We start from the raw sequence: 17,612 nt of genomic DNA on the forward strand, positions 1-17,612 counted from the left end.
CTCAGGCCAGGACCGTGGGGTCCTCGGTGGGAAAGAGAGGTTTCTTTCATGCCCCACATCCAATCTGTCAGCAAATCCCTGGGTCTCTACCTTCAAATTACATTCAAATCCAACCGCTTCATCTCACCTCCCCTTCCACCACCCAGCAATGATCCTTCATCACCTCCCACCTGGACCATTGCAGTCACTTCCCCACTGGCTTCAACCTGCCACCCACTACAGCCTGTTCCCCACAGGGCAGCCAGAGGGATCCTGTTAAAACACAAGTCTGGGGACTTCCCTGGTGGCGCAGTGGTTAAGAATCTGCCTGCCAATGCAGGGGACGCGGGTTCCAGCCCAGTCCGGGAAGATAAGACACAAGTGTGATCAAATCAGCTCAAAACCCTCCAAGGTCTTCCCACCTCCATAAAATATCAACATCTTACCATGGCCCACTAAGTCTCATAACATCTGACCTCTTCCTACCTCTCTGAACTGTTCCTCATACTTCCCATTACTCTTCCTACTCCAGCCACACCAGCCCCTTTGTCAAGTCAGCAAGCAGGTTTGTGCCTCAAGGCCTTTGCACTTGCTTCTTCCTGTGTCTGAAATACTTTATCCCCAGGAAATCATGGAGCTGACTTCATTTAGTTTTCAACACCCCATCTCAGAGATGATTTTTCTATCAGTCAGCTTTCACTGGATTTTGCTGCAATAACAAACAACCCCTAAATCTTGAGGATTTGCTCATCAATTTCTCACTCATGTTACACATTGACAGCAGGTCAGCTGTGGCTCTTCTTCACACATCTTCTTTGTCCTGGGACCATGGCTGAAGGAGCAGCCCCATCTGGGACAGGTAGTTATGGGAACCAAAGAAGAAGAACAATGGATGAGCCAGGCCATAACTTTAAAACATCTGCTCAGAACTGGCTTGTGTTGTCCCCTCCAAATGCAAGTCAATTGGTGACACCTAGTTCACAGGCTTGTACCTGCTGAAAGAAACACTAAAGCTGTGAGGGTTTTTTGGTTTGTTTGTTTGTTTCTGCCTTGGGAAGGAGGGACATGCAGGGGAAGCTGGAGGGAGTAGAGTCAAAAGTGTTGGGCAGCCACAAAGGAGGAATATTGGAGAAATTCTTCCTTGTCTCCTTACCGTGTCTTATTTTCCTTTATAGCTTTTATCATCCCCTGGTATATAGAGTACCTGTCTACTTTTTTATTATCTTTCTCTTCCCAAGTCCCATCCAGCATGGTACCTCCAGGAAGACAGGAACTTTGTCTCTTGCTCACTACTGTATCTTCAGCACTTAGGACAGGGCCGAGCACATAGTAGGTGCTCAATAAACATGTATTCATTGAATGAATACAAAGAGCAAAGGGCCATGGTGGTGGAGCCCCGGCAGCTGTGGGAACCAGAGGAGGGTGGTTTCCATGAGACCCCAGACCACCCCTCAGGGCTCAGAGGTGGAAAAGAGCCAGCAGAGGGGCTGTCAGGGGAACCAGACAACTCCTTAACTCAACCCACCCATTCCAGCTGGCACCCATCTCCCTCCGTCACGTCCTCACCCAGCCTCACCCAGACCTGCAGCAAGACTTTTTATTTAATTCAGCAATTTTGACAGCCTGGACCTTTTGGCCTTCCCAAGTATTTATTGACTCAAAGGTTTTTCCCCAGGAATACCAGTCACCAAAGGCCCTCCCCCTCCTACTGACACTCACCACATCTTAACCCTATCCCTGAGAACCTCCCTTTTCTTGACCCCCTCTTTGAGTTCATCCCTGACCTTCACCGCATCCCTGACCTCAGCCCCACCCCCGATTTTGAGCTTCAGTAACGGAGGCTGTATCATCTACATGGCGTGGGATCGTTCAGGACCAAGGCTCTAATGATTGGATTTCAGACAGAGGCCCCACTCCTGTCACCGAGAAGTCAGATGTCCAGTGGGGAAGAGGCAGGATATGGGGTGAGGCGGGCCCCAAATGTGAAGTCCAAACATTGGCAGGGGGGAAAGAGGGAAGCCTCTGACCATCCAGAGCCAGGGAGGAGGCTGCTGCAACCACAGTAAGCGTAGCTGGGAGCCCTGGGAGGAGGGGGAACCACAGAGGTGACATCATGGTCCAGGGGAGAAACATAGCAGCAGCCACAATTTCCCAATTTGGAAATAACTCAGAGGCCCAGAACAAGAGTGCCAGAAAATTCAGAGATTTCCCAGAGACCAGCTCCCACATTTCCATTCAGAAATTCACCTACGTACATGCAGAGCAAGAGACGCCATGCATCAGAGCCACCCACCCACAGCTGTGTGCCAGGGGTGGGCTCTGGGGCCAAGTCAGAGAGGGCAGCAGGGAACAGAACCCTCCAAACTGGCCAAAGTCCAAAGGGGGAATTTTCTAGAAAGATATGGGGATGTCACAGAACAAGGGTCAGAGCTGCTAGCGGGCCAGGTGGGGATCATGACTGGGATGAACAGGGCTGGGGACCAGCAAGTCTCCCAAGCTCCGTATCAGCATAGGGCTCTCTGGGTCTCTCTGTCGCCTCTCGATTCTCTCCCGTCTCACTGTCTTGTGTCTCTATCTTTGTGTCTTTTCTCTTTCTCTCTCCCCATCTCCCAGTGGCCATCTCTGAGTGTGTTTATCTCCATTCCTCTCTCATTCCTCTGTCTCTGTCTTGGTGTCTCTCATCTCTCTCTCTCTTCTATATGTTGCTCCCTAACCATCATCACCTCTAGACATGATGCTGGTCTGTGTATCGGTCTGTTAATGGTCTGTTTCCCTCTGATAGAAGGTGGGCTTCATGAAGGCAGGGATTTTTGTCTGTTTTATTTTCTGTTGCATCCCCTGTGCCTGGAATGCTGCCTGGTTCAATAAAGTATCTATGGAATGAAAAATGAATGAGCCCTCATTCTCACCAGCACTATTATTTGATGATAACTGTAAAGCAACAGTTGTTGTCATTGTGATAGCTGTTTGTTGAGTACAAACGATATACCGGGAATTGGGCTAAACAGTTGCTTAAGTCTTACAAACCCTCCCGTGAGGTGAGTGCTGTTATCCTGTCCATTTTTCAGATGAGAAAACTGAGGCCTCAGGAGGAGAAGCACCTTGCCCAACATGAACCCAGGGGATTTAAGCTTTTGAGCTTAGGAACTCGGGATCTGTCCTGATTATAGACTCGAATCTCTGCTCTGTCCCTCGCCAATCTTGAACTTTAGAAAGTCGCTGAACCTCTCTGCGTGCCTCGGTTTCCTCGCCTGTCAAATGGGGATCCTTATACCGAAGCTTCCTCGAATCAGAACCCACCTCCTAGTGATGTTGCCCTAGTGACAAGTGTCAGCGCAGGCGCGGAGGGAGGGGCCGTACCGGAGCCTCGGCGGGAGCCCCGGGAGCGGGCGGGGACCCGGGAGCCCAGTTCTACTTCTTCTCTACTTCTTCCCCGCTGCAAGTCTGAGGAGGGAAGGGGTAGAACTTCCCCTTCCCTCCCCTAGGCTTCGGCGGCTGAGTGACGCTAGAATTCCTGGCCAGGACCTGCGGCGGCCGCCCGGCTGGCAGGGCGAGCGGAGGAGGCGGCGGCGCGACTGGCAGGGCGAGCGGAGGAGGCGGCGGCGCGCCCAGCATGACCCGAGCCACTCCCTTAGCTTGGCCGCCGCTGCTGCTGCTGTCCCTGCTGTGGCTGTTCTGGGCGCCCTCGGGAGCCGGTGAGTGACCCCACGCGGTCGAGCGGCCCCTGCTCCCCCTCTCCCTCCCCACCCGCCTGGGCCCGGCCCCCTGGGCTCCCCAAGGCAGAGCGCACTGCCCTTCGCTTTGTGCTCCCCTCCGCCCCAGGGATGGAGAAACGCCGGGCCGGCATTGTCAATGCCACAGTGGACCTGGCATTCGAAGCCAGACTAGCATGCTCACCGCTCCACAATCCCCTCGTGTCCAGACCGTGCCCTCCCTCAACACAGCACGCTCCAAGCACCCCAGTCCACTACCTCCCAGCCTCCTCTTCCTCATAACAATAATTATAATATTCCCCTGTATAGGGTGCTTGGCATATCTAATCCCTTTACATAAATTTCCTCATTTAGTCCTCCCAACGCCCTCTTAAGCTATAACCACCCCCATTTTACAGATGAGGAGACTGAGGCTCAGAGGAGTGAAACCAGCAACACAGAGGCCACAGCTAGTGAGTAGCAGGACTGAGAGTCAAAGCACTTAACTCCTTCTCACCTTGTTCTTATCCTTATTATTATTAATAAGGACACACAGCATTGTGTTTCTTGATATCGATAAAAGCCAACACATATTGAGGACCTACTGTGTGCAGGGGGCCCTGGGCAGAAAGATTTTCATCTGGAGCCTGGTGGATGAGAGATCAGGGGTCTTAATTGTAGATGGCCCAGGTTCAAATCCACCTCTGCCACTTGTGCTCTGTGTGACCTGGAGCACAAGACTCTGTGCCTCACTTTCCCTCTAAAGTGGGGCTGACGGTAGTGCTTACCTCAAGGAGCTGTTTAAGGCCTAAATGCTGGGAGATGTGTAAAGTGCTCAGAACAGCCCCGATCTTTGTAAGCAACCCATGAATGTTAACTGTTCTTAGTCCCATTTTACAAACTAGGAAAAAGGATCAGAGAGGTTAAGGAAACTGCCGGAAGCCTCACAGCAGAGATCTGAGGGGATCCAAAATGCTGGGGCTATGATCACCTCCCTTCTTGTGCTAGGATCCCCTACAAACATTTTCCCAACCTGAGTCCGCACAGAGTAATAGCAGTAATACTTTATTTCATGTACTCTAAGACCTAGAGTTTCTTCCCCTTTCCACACCTCTAAATCCAGGATTCTCTAACCACTGAGGACGGGTCGTGCTGTAAATGACATCTTAAAATTGATGACTCAGGGGTGATGAAAAAGTTTGTGGTGGTTGCACAACACCGTGAATGTACTTCCTGCCACTGAACTGTACATTTTAAAATGGTTTAAGTGGCAATTTTAATTTTTTAACCACAATATTGACCACAATTTTAAAAAGTGATAATGCTGAGATAGAGGAAATACGGTAATAACAGCCCGACTGAACGGGAGCGACCAGGTTGCAGACCAAGTCCAGCCGTCCTCACCCTCATCCCTGGATCCGGACTGACCCTCCCCACCTCCCTCCTCCTCCCCACACACACTCCCAACCAAGGGGCTCCAAGGCCCAGGTGAGCGACCTCCCAGGCGCCTCTCCCCATCCAGGTCAGGGACACCCGGGTGTGACTCGCCCCGCGTTTCCCCGCAGGGACCGAGACAATCGGAGTGCTGGCCCCAGCCCAGGTGCGCGGCTTCCTGGGCGACACCACAGAGCTGCCGTGCAAACTGCAGCCTCTGGGGCACAACGTGACGGTGACGCAGGTGACCTGGACTCGGCAGAAGCTGAAGGAGGCCTCCCGCAGCGTGGCGGTCTTCCACCCCACCCAGGGCCCCAGCTTCCCGGAGCCCGGCCGGTTGGAGTTCGTGGCCGCCAGGCCAGGCGAGGAGCTGCGAGACGCATCGCTGGCCGTGCGGGGGTTGCGCGCCGAAGATGAAGGCAATTACTCCTGCCAGTTCGCCACGTTCCCCAACGGCGACAGGAGCGCCCGAACCTGGCTCCGGGTGCTCGGTGAGCCGGTTGGAGGGGGGCCGAAAGGGAGGGGTGTGGGGCGGGGTAGGGAGGTAAGCAAAGAGAGGGAAGGGCCCGGGAGGGAGGGAGAGTCCCTCCCAAGCAGAGATTCCGCGGGGACAAAAGAAGGAGGTCGGGCAATGGTGGGGTGGGGATGCAGAAGGGGAGATTAGAGAGGGGAGGGGCTGGAGGACCAAAAGAGAGTACTAGAGATGCTGGGAAGTAAGATCTTGGAGATTGAGGGCCGAGGGGATGGAGGGGATGGAGGGGCTGGAGGGGCTGGGGGTGCTGGGGAGCGGGGAGGGGGGGAGTGGCTGGTGCGAGAAAGGGGTGGGGACAGGAAGGGCCCTGGAAAGCGGAAATGCCGCTTGGGAACCTCCTTTTCTCATCTGTAAAATAGGCTTAGTAACAACAGTGCCTTCAGAAAGCTGTCCTGAGGGTCCCGGGAGTTTATCCAGGTGAACTGCTTAGAGCAGAGGCCTCTGTGAGCTGGTGATAGGGGGTCAGTTATTGTTACTTCCTTTGGTGAGGAACGGAGAGTTGAAATAGACAGACTGGGAGGAGGGGATTCTCATACCCAGTGGGGCGGGGGGGACACCCTTGGCATTGTCATGGAACCATGTGTTCTTTTTTTTTTTTTTTTTTTTTTGCGGTACGCAGGCCTCTCACTGTTGTGGCCTCTCCCGCTGTGGAGCACGGGCTCCAGATGTGCAGGCTCAGCGGCCATGGCTCACGGGCCCAGCCGCTCCGCGGCATGTGGGATCCTCCCGAACCGGGTCACGAACCCGTGTTCCCCGCATCGGCAGGCAGACTCTCAACCACTGCGCCCAGGGAAGCCCCCCATGTGTTCATTTTTATGAGCACCAGGGAAAACATGACAGGCCCTCCTCTTGGCAGCTGAGTACAAAGTCTCTGTGGCTCGTTTCCTCATCTGTGAAATGGAGATCCGCTATGAGGATGAATAAGAGCTGACGTTTCTTTTCTGCTTATGTGCCAGGAACTGTCCCAGGCCTTGCATGAATGACTCAGGAAAGATTAAGTGCTTGGAACAGTGCCTGGCACACAGTACCCAACCAAAGGCAACTGTCGTCATTTCAGAAAACTTGGGACTTCAGGTCTTATGATTTAGGATGAGGGTAAAACAGAACCAATGAGTCAAAGAGAAATCTTCAGTAATAAGAACACAGGTACTGAGGCGAAAGGAACCAAGTGAAACCCCAGGTCTTGGAATCACCAGAATGATTAAGAAATGGTCAAGGTAGGGACTTCCCTGGTGGCGCAGTGGTTGAGAGTCCGCCTGCCGATACAAGGGACACGGGTTCGTGCCCCGGTCCGCGAAGATCCCACATGCCGCGGAGCGGCTGGGCCCGTAAGCCATGGCCGCTGAGCCTGCGCGTCCGGAACCTGTGCTCCGCAACGGGAGAGGCCACAGCATTGAGAGGCCCGCGTACCACAAAAAAAAAAAAAAAAAAAGAAATGGTCAAGGTAGTTTTGGAGTCAGACAGACCTTGTGGGGAGGTCCAGCTCTGTCGCTGACACCCGTGTAACCTTGAGCCAGTCACTTTCCCTCTGAACCTCCAGGGCACGGCTCATCCCTCCCTCTCCTCCATGAAGCCCTCCGTAACCCCGCCCCCCAGATTCAGGCACCCCTTCTGGGCTCCCCCATCCCAGCCTTGCCCACTCTGAGTCCTCACTGCCTCGGGACGTCTGTCTTCCCCTTGGAAAGTCCACCCCATGAAGGCGGGGTGGGGTTGTCTCGGTCATTGCTGGGTCCTCAACACTGCCCATCACAGAGCCAGGCAATGTGTCCAATTACCAATAATAATAACATATATTGAGCACTTACTACACGCCAAGTACCATTTTAAGAGCTTTACCTGCAAATTCTTATCACCGGTGATCCTCTCATTACACCCAGTTGACAGACAAGGAAACTGAGGCATGGACTTGCCCAAGGCCACCCTACTGCTCAGGGGCAGAGCTGGGATTTGAACCTGGCCGCATCCTGTCCCCTCAATGAGCCGCCCTCCTCTGCTGCTGAGATGTTTGTTGAATGACTGCAGGTGAGGAGTGACCCGTCCCTTTTGCTTCTTCCCCCCAGCCCAGCCCCAGAACAAGGCTGAGACCCGGGAGATCCCGCGCAGCCAGCTCAGCCTGGAGCCTGTGCCCGTGGCCCACTGCATCTCCACGGGGGGTCGCCCACCCGCCCGCATCTCCTGGTCCCCGCCCCTCGACAAGATGGCCAATACAAGCCAGGTGCCAGGGCCCCTGCCCGGCACTGTCACCGTCATCAGTCTCTTAACCTTAATACCTTCCAGCCATGTGGATGGCAAGAATGTCACTTGCAGAGTGGAGCACGAGAGCTTCGAGGAGCGGGTGGTACTGCCCATGACCCTCAGCGTGCCCTGTGAGTGGACCCAAGTGTGAGCAATGACAGGAGGGTCTGCCGGGCTGTCTCTACCCTCCCCCACCATTGTCTACACTGACCCCCCACCCCACCCAGGCCACTTCCAACATCACCCCCATCGTCCTCACTGGCTTCCCTGATTACTGCCTACCCCCGTCCGCACATCGTCTACACCGGCTCCCCTGGGCCATAAATGGCACTGTCCTTCATTGTCTATACCAGCTTCTTATTTCTTTTCTTTTGGCTGCACCACGTGGCATGCGGGACCTTAGTTCCCCAACCAGGGATTGAACCCGTGCCCCCTACAGTGGAAGCACAGAGTCTTAACCACTGGACTGCCAGGAACGGCCTATACCAGCTTCTTAGGCCACAGTCCACACTGCTCCCCGATTGTCTACCCTGGCCACTGCCTACACTGACGCCCCATATGGGCTCCTCTGAGGCCAATCTACACACAGTGCCTACACCTGCTTCCCTGGGCAACTGTCCACACTGACCCTGTGCACACTGCTACACCAATTCCCCACCATCTACACCGGCTCCCTTGTCCGTTTCTACCCTGCCTTACCAGCCATCTACACTGGCTCCTCTGGGCCCCAGACAGCGCTGCCCTCACTGTCTACACCAGTCATGTAGGCCACCAGCTGTGGGGAGTTGGCACTGTTCCCTGTGTTGTCTAGAGAGGTGCCCGTGACCACTGCTGCACTGAAACCCTGCATTTTCTACACGGGTTCTCCCAGGCACTCTCTCACACCGACCCACAACATTGTCTACAATGGATCCCCTGGAGAGAGGTCTACACTGGCTCCAGTGTCTATACTTCTCTCTAGCCCACTGTTGTCTACACTGGCTCGTCTATGGGCTGTGTCCTCCCATCACTGTCTATACCGAATACTCCCTCCCCAGTAGGTGCTGTACTGATTCCCTCAGCACCCCCCCACCTCACACACACACAAACACCCTGTCTCATTGGCCTTCCCTCTGGGGACTTTGAAAATCTCCCCTGTCGATCACATTTGAGTTGGATAAGCAGCAGGCTGAAACAGGGTCATCCAGGATTCTTTCCTGCAGGACTTATCAGAGCCTTGAATATACTCCTGTGTATTATGAGCGCCAAGGAGGCCTCTTCTCACAGGACAGCCCAGGCACACCAGAATCTGGCTTTACCCAGGAAAACCAGTAGAGAGAAGCAGGTCCTGAGAAGCCCTCTCTGTGCCCCACCTCCTGGCACCCTGTTGAGGACTCCCAGACTTCTATTCTCGGAGCCGGGGGGTAGAACCCATCTCCCCAGACCCCTCGGAGGCCTCTCCACCTTGAGCTGTTCCCCAAAACCCACCAAGGCCCTTTTCCTGTTGTGACATGAATCCCATTATCTTTAGGCCCCTCTGAAGGCTCTCTGTCTCTGAGCCTGTGTATCTGTTTCCCCCAGACCCCCCCGAGGTCTCCATATCCGGCTATGATGGCAACTGGTACATCGGCCGTAGTGAGGCCTCCCTGCACTGTGACGTCCGCAGCAAACCAGAGCCCACAGGTTATAACTGGAACACGTGAGTTCCTGGGTCAGAGGGGGGAGGGGCTGGGAACCCAGCTACCTGGGTCCTGAGAGATGAGGGGGTTGGGGACCTCGACTCCTGGGTCTGAGGGAGGAAGGGTGTAGGCAGGAAAGTAAAAAGAGAGCAAGCAGTTAACTGGAGGCCCCCAGGAAAATGTCTGTCTTGCATGTGCAGAGTTTATGAGGTGCTTTAGTCCAGGTGTGCTGAAACACCTGCTCTTTACGGCATGCCTGCTGTACTTAGCTTGAAGCCACATGATCCCCACACTCCAGGCACAGTCTGTGCTATGGCCAGGCCCGGATTAAAGATTAGCTCGGCTGCAGGAGCAGCCGTCATCTGCCCGGGCACACAGCCATGGGGCACAGAGGTGAGCCTCCCATCGGCGTCTCACTCCCAACCTCTGGGCTGTGCCACCTCCCCAGCCATCACGTGTTACCTGCCCAGTCACCTCTCACAGAGCAAATACTGTCCCGCCCCCGTTCTCTTGACTGAGGGGCAGAGCAATGAGAAAATCTCCTCAAATTCATACCGAGGCCGGGGTTACAAGTGGGGAAAGATAAAGGCAAAGGGGTAAATTGTTTTATGTAATTTTTTAAAACTTATTTATTTGCTTGCTCTAGGTCTTAGTTGCGGCACGCGGGCTCCTTAGTTGTGGCATGTGGGATCTAGTTCCCCAACCACGGATCGAAACCCCCTGCGTTGGGAGTGCAGAGTCTTATCCAATGCACCACCAAGGAAGTCCCATGTTTTATGTAATTTTTATTGGGCCTTTTTTTCTTATTTCAAAAATAACTTAGCATTGTAGAAACTTTAGACAATATGGTTATAAGTAAAAAGGAGAAAATAGCACCTGTAGTCATGTACCCAGTCACCTCCAGAACACCTCCACTGTTACCCTTTGTTATATATCCTTCCCGTCTTTTTTTCCAATATTTCTAAACAAAAACTGTGCTGTATGTACAATTTAAAATTTTTTTCTCGGGTTTCCCTGGTGGCACAGTGGTTGAGAGTCCACCTGCCGATGCAGGGGACACGGGTTCGTGCCCCGGTCCGCGAAGATCCCACATACCGCGGAGCGGCTGGGCCCGTGAGCCATGGCCGCTGAGCCTGCGCGTCCGGAGCCTGTGCTCCGCAACGCGAGAGGCCACAACGGTGAGAGGCCCGCGTACCGCAAAAAAAAAAAAAAAAAAAAAAAAAATTTTCCTCCATCTCACGAACACCTCTCCATGTCAAGGCACATAGATCTATTTTCCCCCAACACTTTATGAGGAAAATTTTCACACATACAGAAAAGTTGTAAGAATTTTCCAGTGAACACTCAAAACCCCTACCACATGGATTCTCCCTCTGATATTTTCATGTACTTCTTTAGCACATTCCTGCCCATCAGTCCATTTCTGTCTCCATCTAGCCAACAGTCCTTATCTTTTATGCATTTCAAAATACCCACAGCCCCCTTCTTCATGGTGCCGAGATTCCATCATAGATGAGCCCTTCAATGATTTAACCAATCCCAAATGGGGATACGGAGGTGCTCTACTGTTTTCAACTATGCAAATGCCATGGTGGTGAGCATCCCCGTCTGTCCATCTCTGTGGGCAGCCACAGTCGTGTCTCAACGGTTGGCCAGAGGAACTGCCGGTCGAAGGTTTTCAATTGGTATTGATGGCTGGCCGTTAACCTTCCTGCCCCAAAGCGCCATGATTCAGGCTCACGAGCCACACAGCCGGGTTTCCGTGCCAGCTCTGCAGCCCAAATCCATGCCTGCGTCTCCTCCATCCATTAAACCAGTGTTTCTTGACTGCTTACTATGTGCCAGATGCTGTTGACCCACAAACCTTGGTAAATAAAATAGACCAAATTCCCTCCCCTCTCAGAGCTCCCATTCTGATGGGGGAGAGAAACAATTAAACAAGACAACATGGGAATTCCCTGGTGGTCTAGTGGTTTGGATTCTGCGCTTTCACTGCAGGGGCCCAGGGTTCAATCCCTGGTCAGGGGACTAAGACCCCACAAGCCTCAGGGCGTGGCCAAAATAAAATATATTTTTTTAATTTTAAAAAATAAACAAGATAACGTTGTCAAGAACAGAGTGTGTCAGGTGGTGATAAATGCCATGGAAAAGACAAAGCAGAGGAGGAGCGTGGCCAAGGAAGGCATTACAAAGGTGACGTCTCAACAGAGGCCTGAAGGAGGTGAGGGTGGGCGGTATGGGTACCGATGGGAAGGGCATTCCAGGCATAGGGAACAGCATATGCGAAGACCCTGAGGTGGGAACATAACTGGAGTGTTCGATGATCAACAAATAGGCTACCATGTATATAGAGGCGAGAGCAAAGGAGTCAGTGGCATCAGGGAGCCAGCTTGTGTGGGACCTGTGCCCGTGCTAAAGAATTTTCCTTTACTGGAGGGCTCTGGACAGAGGAGGGACTTGGGCTGACTTAGTTCTTTTTTTACATATATAATTTTTTTTATTTATTTTTGGCTGCATTGGGTCTCCGTTGGTGCGCGCGGGCTTTCTCTAGTTGCGGCGAGCGGGGGCTGCTCTTAGTTGCGGTGCTCGGGCTTCTTTGAACCCGTGTCCCTTGCACTGGCAGGCAGATTCTTAACCACTGTGCCACCAGGGAAGTCCCCGAGCTGACTTAGTTCTAACAAGGTCTCTCAGATGCTGAGTGGGGGACAGAGCGGGGTGGGAGTGGGGGTGGAAATAGGGAGCCCAGTGAGAAGGTTCCCCCAGGAGTAGGGGGAACAGACCAGGGTGGTGGCCGTGGTCCTTTGCTCTCGCCTCTATATCCACAGTGGTCTCCTTGTAGATCCTCAAACACTACAGTTATGCTCTCACCTCAGGGTCTTCACATATGCTGTTCCCTATGCCTGGAATGCTCTTCCCATCGGTACCCACACGGCTCACCCTCACCTCATTCGGGCCTCTGCTCAGGCCCTGAGGAGTCGTCAGACTCAGGCTAGATTCTGAAGGTGGGGCAGACAGGATCTGCCGATTGGCTGGATGGGAGTGTGAGAGGCAGAGCTGGGGGAACTCCAGGCTTGCTCTCAACTTGTACTGTAGATGGCGTGAGGGTTTCTGTATTCCCGGCATACAGCGAGTGCCCCATCACCTGTTATTCTAGGCCTCCAACTGAGGCCACTTCCTCACCCATCTGTCTCTCCTAGGACCATGGGACCCCTGCCACCCTCTGTTGTGGCCCAGGGCGCCCAGCTCCTGATCCATACCGTGGACGAGTCCATCAACACGACTTTCATCTGCCTTGTCACCAACGCCCTAGGGACTGGCCAGGCAGAAGTGACCGTCCTGGTCACAGGTAAGAAGCCCCCTGGGTGGGGAGAACAAAAAGATCAAAAGAGGAAATCGCGGTAGGATTCCCTCTGAAGGAGGAGTTTAGAGGTGGTCCCTGGTTAAACGAGTCCCTCAGCCACAAGAATGCTCTCTAGCTCCCATCCTTCCCCTAAGCCCCCTCACAGAAGGTTCAACAGGATCAGCTTTACTCTCTGTTAACTCAACATCTGTACCATTGGAACCACTGTATAGCCACCTGGACACAGCCCCTCTGCAAACCCAGGCTGGGGTAGTTGCGTGATGCCTTTTCCCAATGGACTCAGGAAGGCCTTTCCAAGTGTATTGGACAGAACTCTATCACTTGCAGTTGATAGAAGCACAACTCAAAATAGTCCAAGCAAAAATGGGACGTTATTGGAAAAACACCTTCAGGTATGGTTAGATCCAGGTGCTCCAACTATGTAACCCAGGAACTTTTCTTGACCTCTCTTGTCTCTGCTTTTCTCTATGCTGGCTTTATTCCCTGGCAGCCTTTCCCCTCAGGAAGGTAAGATGGTCCTCAGCAGCTATAGGCTCACAGCCCACCAGTTTAGAAATCCCAAGGGAAAGAATATACCACTTTCAATAATCTAGCCAAAATCCCAGGGCTGGCTCTCATTGGCTCAACTTAAGTCACAGAACACCCCCACCCCCATGAACCAATCACAGTAGCCAGGGAGAATGGAATGCTCTGATTGGCCAGGCCCAGGTCAAAGTCCCATCCTAGGAACCAGAGGGTGGGGTCAAGTCCACCTAAACCATATAGACTGAGGGAAGCAGAGTGGTAGCTTCCTTAAAAAACGAAGGGTAATATTTTGGGGGCAGGTAAAAAGCCCATAGCCTCTCATCTTATATCTCTCCTTCCTTCTCTTCCTGCAGGACTTCCCAGGGAGCCATCACATTCGGGCTCATCCTCTGGGATCATTATCCTGACTTTCACTATCACCCTGGTTGGTCTACTCCTGCTGGGGCTCCTGATTTATTTCTGGAAATCCAGAAACTTCCGTGAGTCCCCTTTTTTTGCAACATCCCCCGCCTGTCTGCCATAAATGAACATCACCACAGCCAACATAATTGAGCATCTACTATGTGCCAGGCTCTGCACTAAGCCTTCCACGTGGCAGCCTCTCACTGAATCCTCACCCCAATACCATGAGGTTCTCTCATTTGACAGACAAGGACACTGAGACCAGGCAGTTTGATTCATTGGATCAGTGATTCATTTTACACAGTGGGAGCAGCGCCTGTAGGTCCTCGAAGGCCACAGTAAGGATTTGGCTTTTAATCCAGGTGACGCAGGAGCTCCTGCCGGATGGATGGAGGGTGGAATAACATTTAACCCCCACCCCAGCTTTCTTCCCTCTGTCTTGCTCACGACTGGCTCCCTCCCTGCTCTCACGGAAAGGAGGGGGGTGGCAGGAACTGGTGCCCCGATCCGAGCTCTAAAAGGATCTGATGTTCTCTCACCTCAATGGCTTTACAAGCCTGTTGTGCTGCCTGGAGCAGCATCCCCACAGCTCCCTCTGGCAAAGCCCTGCAGCTAATTCTGTAATCAAAAGAGCTACATTTTGCTGAGCACTTTCTCCATGCCAGGCACTTTCTGCGCACAACCCCCTTGAATGCTCACAACCACCCTGCAAAGAGAGTCCCTCTATGAGCCCATTTTACAGATGAGGAAATGTTTGCTCAGAGAGGTTATGTCACCGGCCAGCTGGCACACAGCTGGAAAGTCAAGAGTAGAAGGCAGTTCTGTTGGCTACAAAGCTTTGTTCCTTCAACCACTAAACAAAATGGCCTCCTCACATCCCAGCGGGAGGCCCCCTCCTCCAGGAAGCCCTTCCTGATCTTTCCCGAAATGAGCCAAGCACCTGCTCTGGGCTCCCCCACCCCAGCCTTACCCACTCAGGGACATCACTGTGTGGGGACTTGTCTGTCTCTCCAGTGGACCGGGAGCCCCGGGAGGGCAGAACTAGAAGTGTCATGGTCATGGCTATGTCCTCAGCACCACCTACCACAGGGTCGGGCACAAAAGAGGCATTTGAGTAAGTGTTTGCTGAACGCATGACGTCCAGAGCCAGACTACCTGTATCTAGCCCACACTCTACCGCTTCATTGCGTCACCATGGGCAAATGCCTTACTCTCTATGACTCAGTTTCCTCCTCTGTGAAATGGGAGTGACTGTACCTTATAATATAGGTACAGTACTTAGTGCAGCATTTGGCACCCTGTAAGCCACACACTGGGTGTATATATAAGCTATGATTATTATCACTATTACTAATACGCCTATTGTTATTACCACAGGCACCATGAGAAGAGGGATTTTTGTCTATTTTGCTCACCACATCCATATCCCCGGCATCCAGAATGCACCTGGCACAAAGTAGACATTTTCTATTTGCTGAATAAATCCCTGTTTGATGGTTGAGGAAACTGAGGCACAGAGAGGTTAAGTCAATTACCCACGGTCACACAGCTGCTAAAGGACAGAGCTGGGATTTGAACCCTTCCATCTGGTTCCAGAGCCTGCGCTCAGTAAATATTTATGTATACTTAATAACTGAATGAATAACTAGATGAAGCCTATACCCCAGTTGTGTTTTATACACGTAGAAACCATTCGGGGAAGCGATTCCCCCACATCAGTAGCAGAGCCAGGACTTAGAGTTCAGGGGGCCTGGTCACCCACACGTGCCTTCTTCCCATACCTTCCAGCATTGTCATTCACTTCTGACCACTTCTCCTCCTGTCTCCTCAGGTTGGAACCGGCACAGCTCGTCTGCTAATGGGGTAGGTGTGGTGATGGAGCTGAGAAGGGTATGGGGGAATTCTGCATGAACCACAGATTAATCACTGTGGGCTTTCCCAAGGAGGGGCCAGGCCTCTCTGGGCACCTGCAGCACCTAACCAAAAGCCAGCATGGCCTCAGGAGTCAGGTCCTGGATCTTTTCTTCAAAGGCCTCGAGCATCAGTTCCCAAACCCTTCCTGCTGGGCAGAATCCCCCGTAAGGTTTGCTGAAACGCAGGTTCCAGGAACTCCCTGGCGGTCCAGTGGTTAGGACTCCACGCTCTCATTGCCGAGGGCCCGGGTTCAATCCCTGGTCGGGGAACTAAGATCCCACAGGCCACACGGTGTGGCTGGCACGCATGCATGCATGAATAAATACATACATACATACATACATACTGCAGGTTCCTGGGCTCCACCCGCTGAGAGTGGTCTGGTGGGTCTGTGCTGGCGCCTGGGGACCTGAATTTTCATAGGCACCCCGTCCCTCCCCTCCCTACTCATGACCACACCTGGAGAAGTGCTGCCCTGGCTTCCAGGGGTGGGGAGAGGGGCAGGCCTGTAGCTCTCTGCATGCTGGGCTTCAGCAGGAAGCACTGTTTTGGAAGGGCCTGAGGCTAAAGTTTGTGTATTCCCCCTTCCAGAATGTCATCTATTCAGCTGTTGGCTGTAATGCCAGCTCTCCGCAGGATCCACCGACAGAGGGCACGAGGTGACAGCATCGGGACTGAACAGAGAGAGTCCTCACTGGAGCTGGTGAGGAAGTGGGCCTCGCAGCTGGACAGCCACCCCACCTCAATGGATGACGTCTCCCTCCAAAGAGACCGGCCACCCTTCCCGTGCCAGACCTCAAGAGTGTCCCCTCTGCCTCATAACACAGTTCAGGGGTCCTCAAGACCAACCCTCAGGTTGAGTCACTCAGTGTAAGGAGTCACAGAACTCAGGAAAGCTGTTTACACACGGTTACGGTTTACTACACTGCAAGTGTGACAGAGAGTTCGAACTGTCTGTTGGAGAAAATACCTTAGGGAGATAGAGACCTTGAGGCAGAATGCAGGGCATAAGCCACTCTGCAAGAGAAAGTGAGAAGGATTGGGGCTTCTCTCTAGGCAGATGGGAGAAGGCAGAACAGAGAAGGACGGGAAAGAGATGCGACCCAGCAGCATGGGAGTGGTAAGGGGGTGACAAGGCCAGTGGGGCTCCACAGCGTCAGGGACAAGGGATACTGGTTGCCTTGCTGCCACATAAACCCCTTGTCCGTCCCCAGCCCCCAAACACCTCATTAAAGTTTATTTATTACACCTCAAGTGGCTGTGTGCAAGGGGATCTTTTGTGGGAATTGAGGAGGGACAGAGTTTTGCATGGACCGTCACCATGTGAGACAGAACCAAAGGCATGGAGGGAAGACCTTGGATCAAGAGGACCACAAGGACACGAATCCCCAGGGTTCTCAGACACCAGGGGGAGAGCATGTCTTACTTCTCTCTCTCTCTCTCTTTTTTCAATTCTTTTAACTACAAAATACAGGCATACCTCGGAGATATCGCGGGGTCAGTTCCACACTATCGCGATAAAGCAAGTCACGCGGATTTTTTGGTTTCCCTGTGCATATAAAAGTTATGATGGAAATTCCCTGATGGTCTAGCGGTTAGCATTCAGCGCTTTCACTGCCATGGCCCGGGTTCAATCCCTGGTCAGGGAACTGAGATCCCACAAGCCATGCGGCACAGCTAAACAGAAAAAAAAAAAAAAGCTATGTTTACACTATACTGTAGTCTCTTAAGTGTGCAATAGCATCATGTCTAAAAACAATGTACACACGTCAGTTTTAAAATGCTTTATGGCTAAAAAACGCTAACCACCATCTGAGCCTTCAATAAGTCGTAATCTTTTTGCAACAGTAACACCAAAGATCATTTTTGTCATCTCTATG

General features: G+C 52.7%; 1 protein-coding gene across 1 annotated transcript; it reads left to right on the forward strand.

Moving 5' to 3' along the window:
- Positions 1-3,351: 3,351 nt before the first annotated feature.
- Positions 3,352-16,972, forward strand: PVR (PVR cell adhesion molecule). Its single transcript, XM_029235160.1, has 8 exons — positions 3,352-3,674; positions 5,237-5,596; positions 7,698-8,003; positions 9,433-9,550; positions 12,728-12,876; positions 13,770-13,895; positions 15,650-15,681; positions 16,324-16,972. The coding sequence occupies exons 1-8, from the start codon at positions 3,593-3,595 to the stop codon at positions 16,393-16,395; spliced, it is 1,245 nt and encodes a 414-aa protein (XP_029090993.1). The 5' UTR covers positions 3,352-3,592; the 3' UTR covers positions 16,396-16,972.
- The last annotated feature ends 640 nt before the right edge of the window (positions 16,973-17,612 follow it).

Source organism: Monodon monoceros, unplaced genomic scaffold (assembly GCF_005190385.1).
Source record: "Monodon monoceros isolate NGI ecotype Baffin Bay Population unplaced genomic scaffold, NGI_Narwhal_1 Super_Scaffold_10, whole genome shotgun sequence".
Taxonomy (NCBI): domain Eukaryota; kingdom Metazoa; phylum Chordata; class Mammalia; order Artiodactyla; family Monodontidae; genus Monodon; species Monodon monoceros.

Bases quoted from the DNA above. Each gene is read 5' to 3' on its own strand.
- PVR (XM_029235160.1), top strand. From the start codon at position 3,593: ATGACCCGAGCCACTCCCTTAGCTTGGCCGCCGCTGCTGCTGCTGTCC. The intron at 8,004-9,432 runs GTGAGTGGACCC...TGTTTCCCCCAG, and splicing joins CATGACCCTCAGCGTGCCCT to ACCCCCCCGAGGTCTCCATA. The intron at 9,551-12,727 runs GTGAGTTCCTGG...TGTCTCTCCTAG, and splicing joins ACAGGTTATAACTGGAACAC to GACCATGGGACCCCTGCCAC.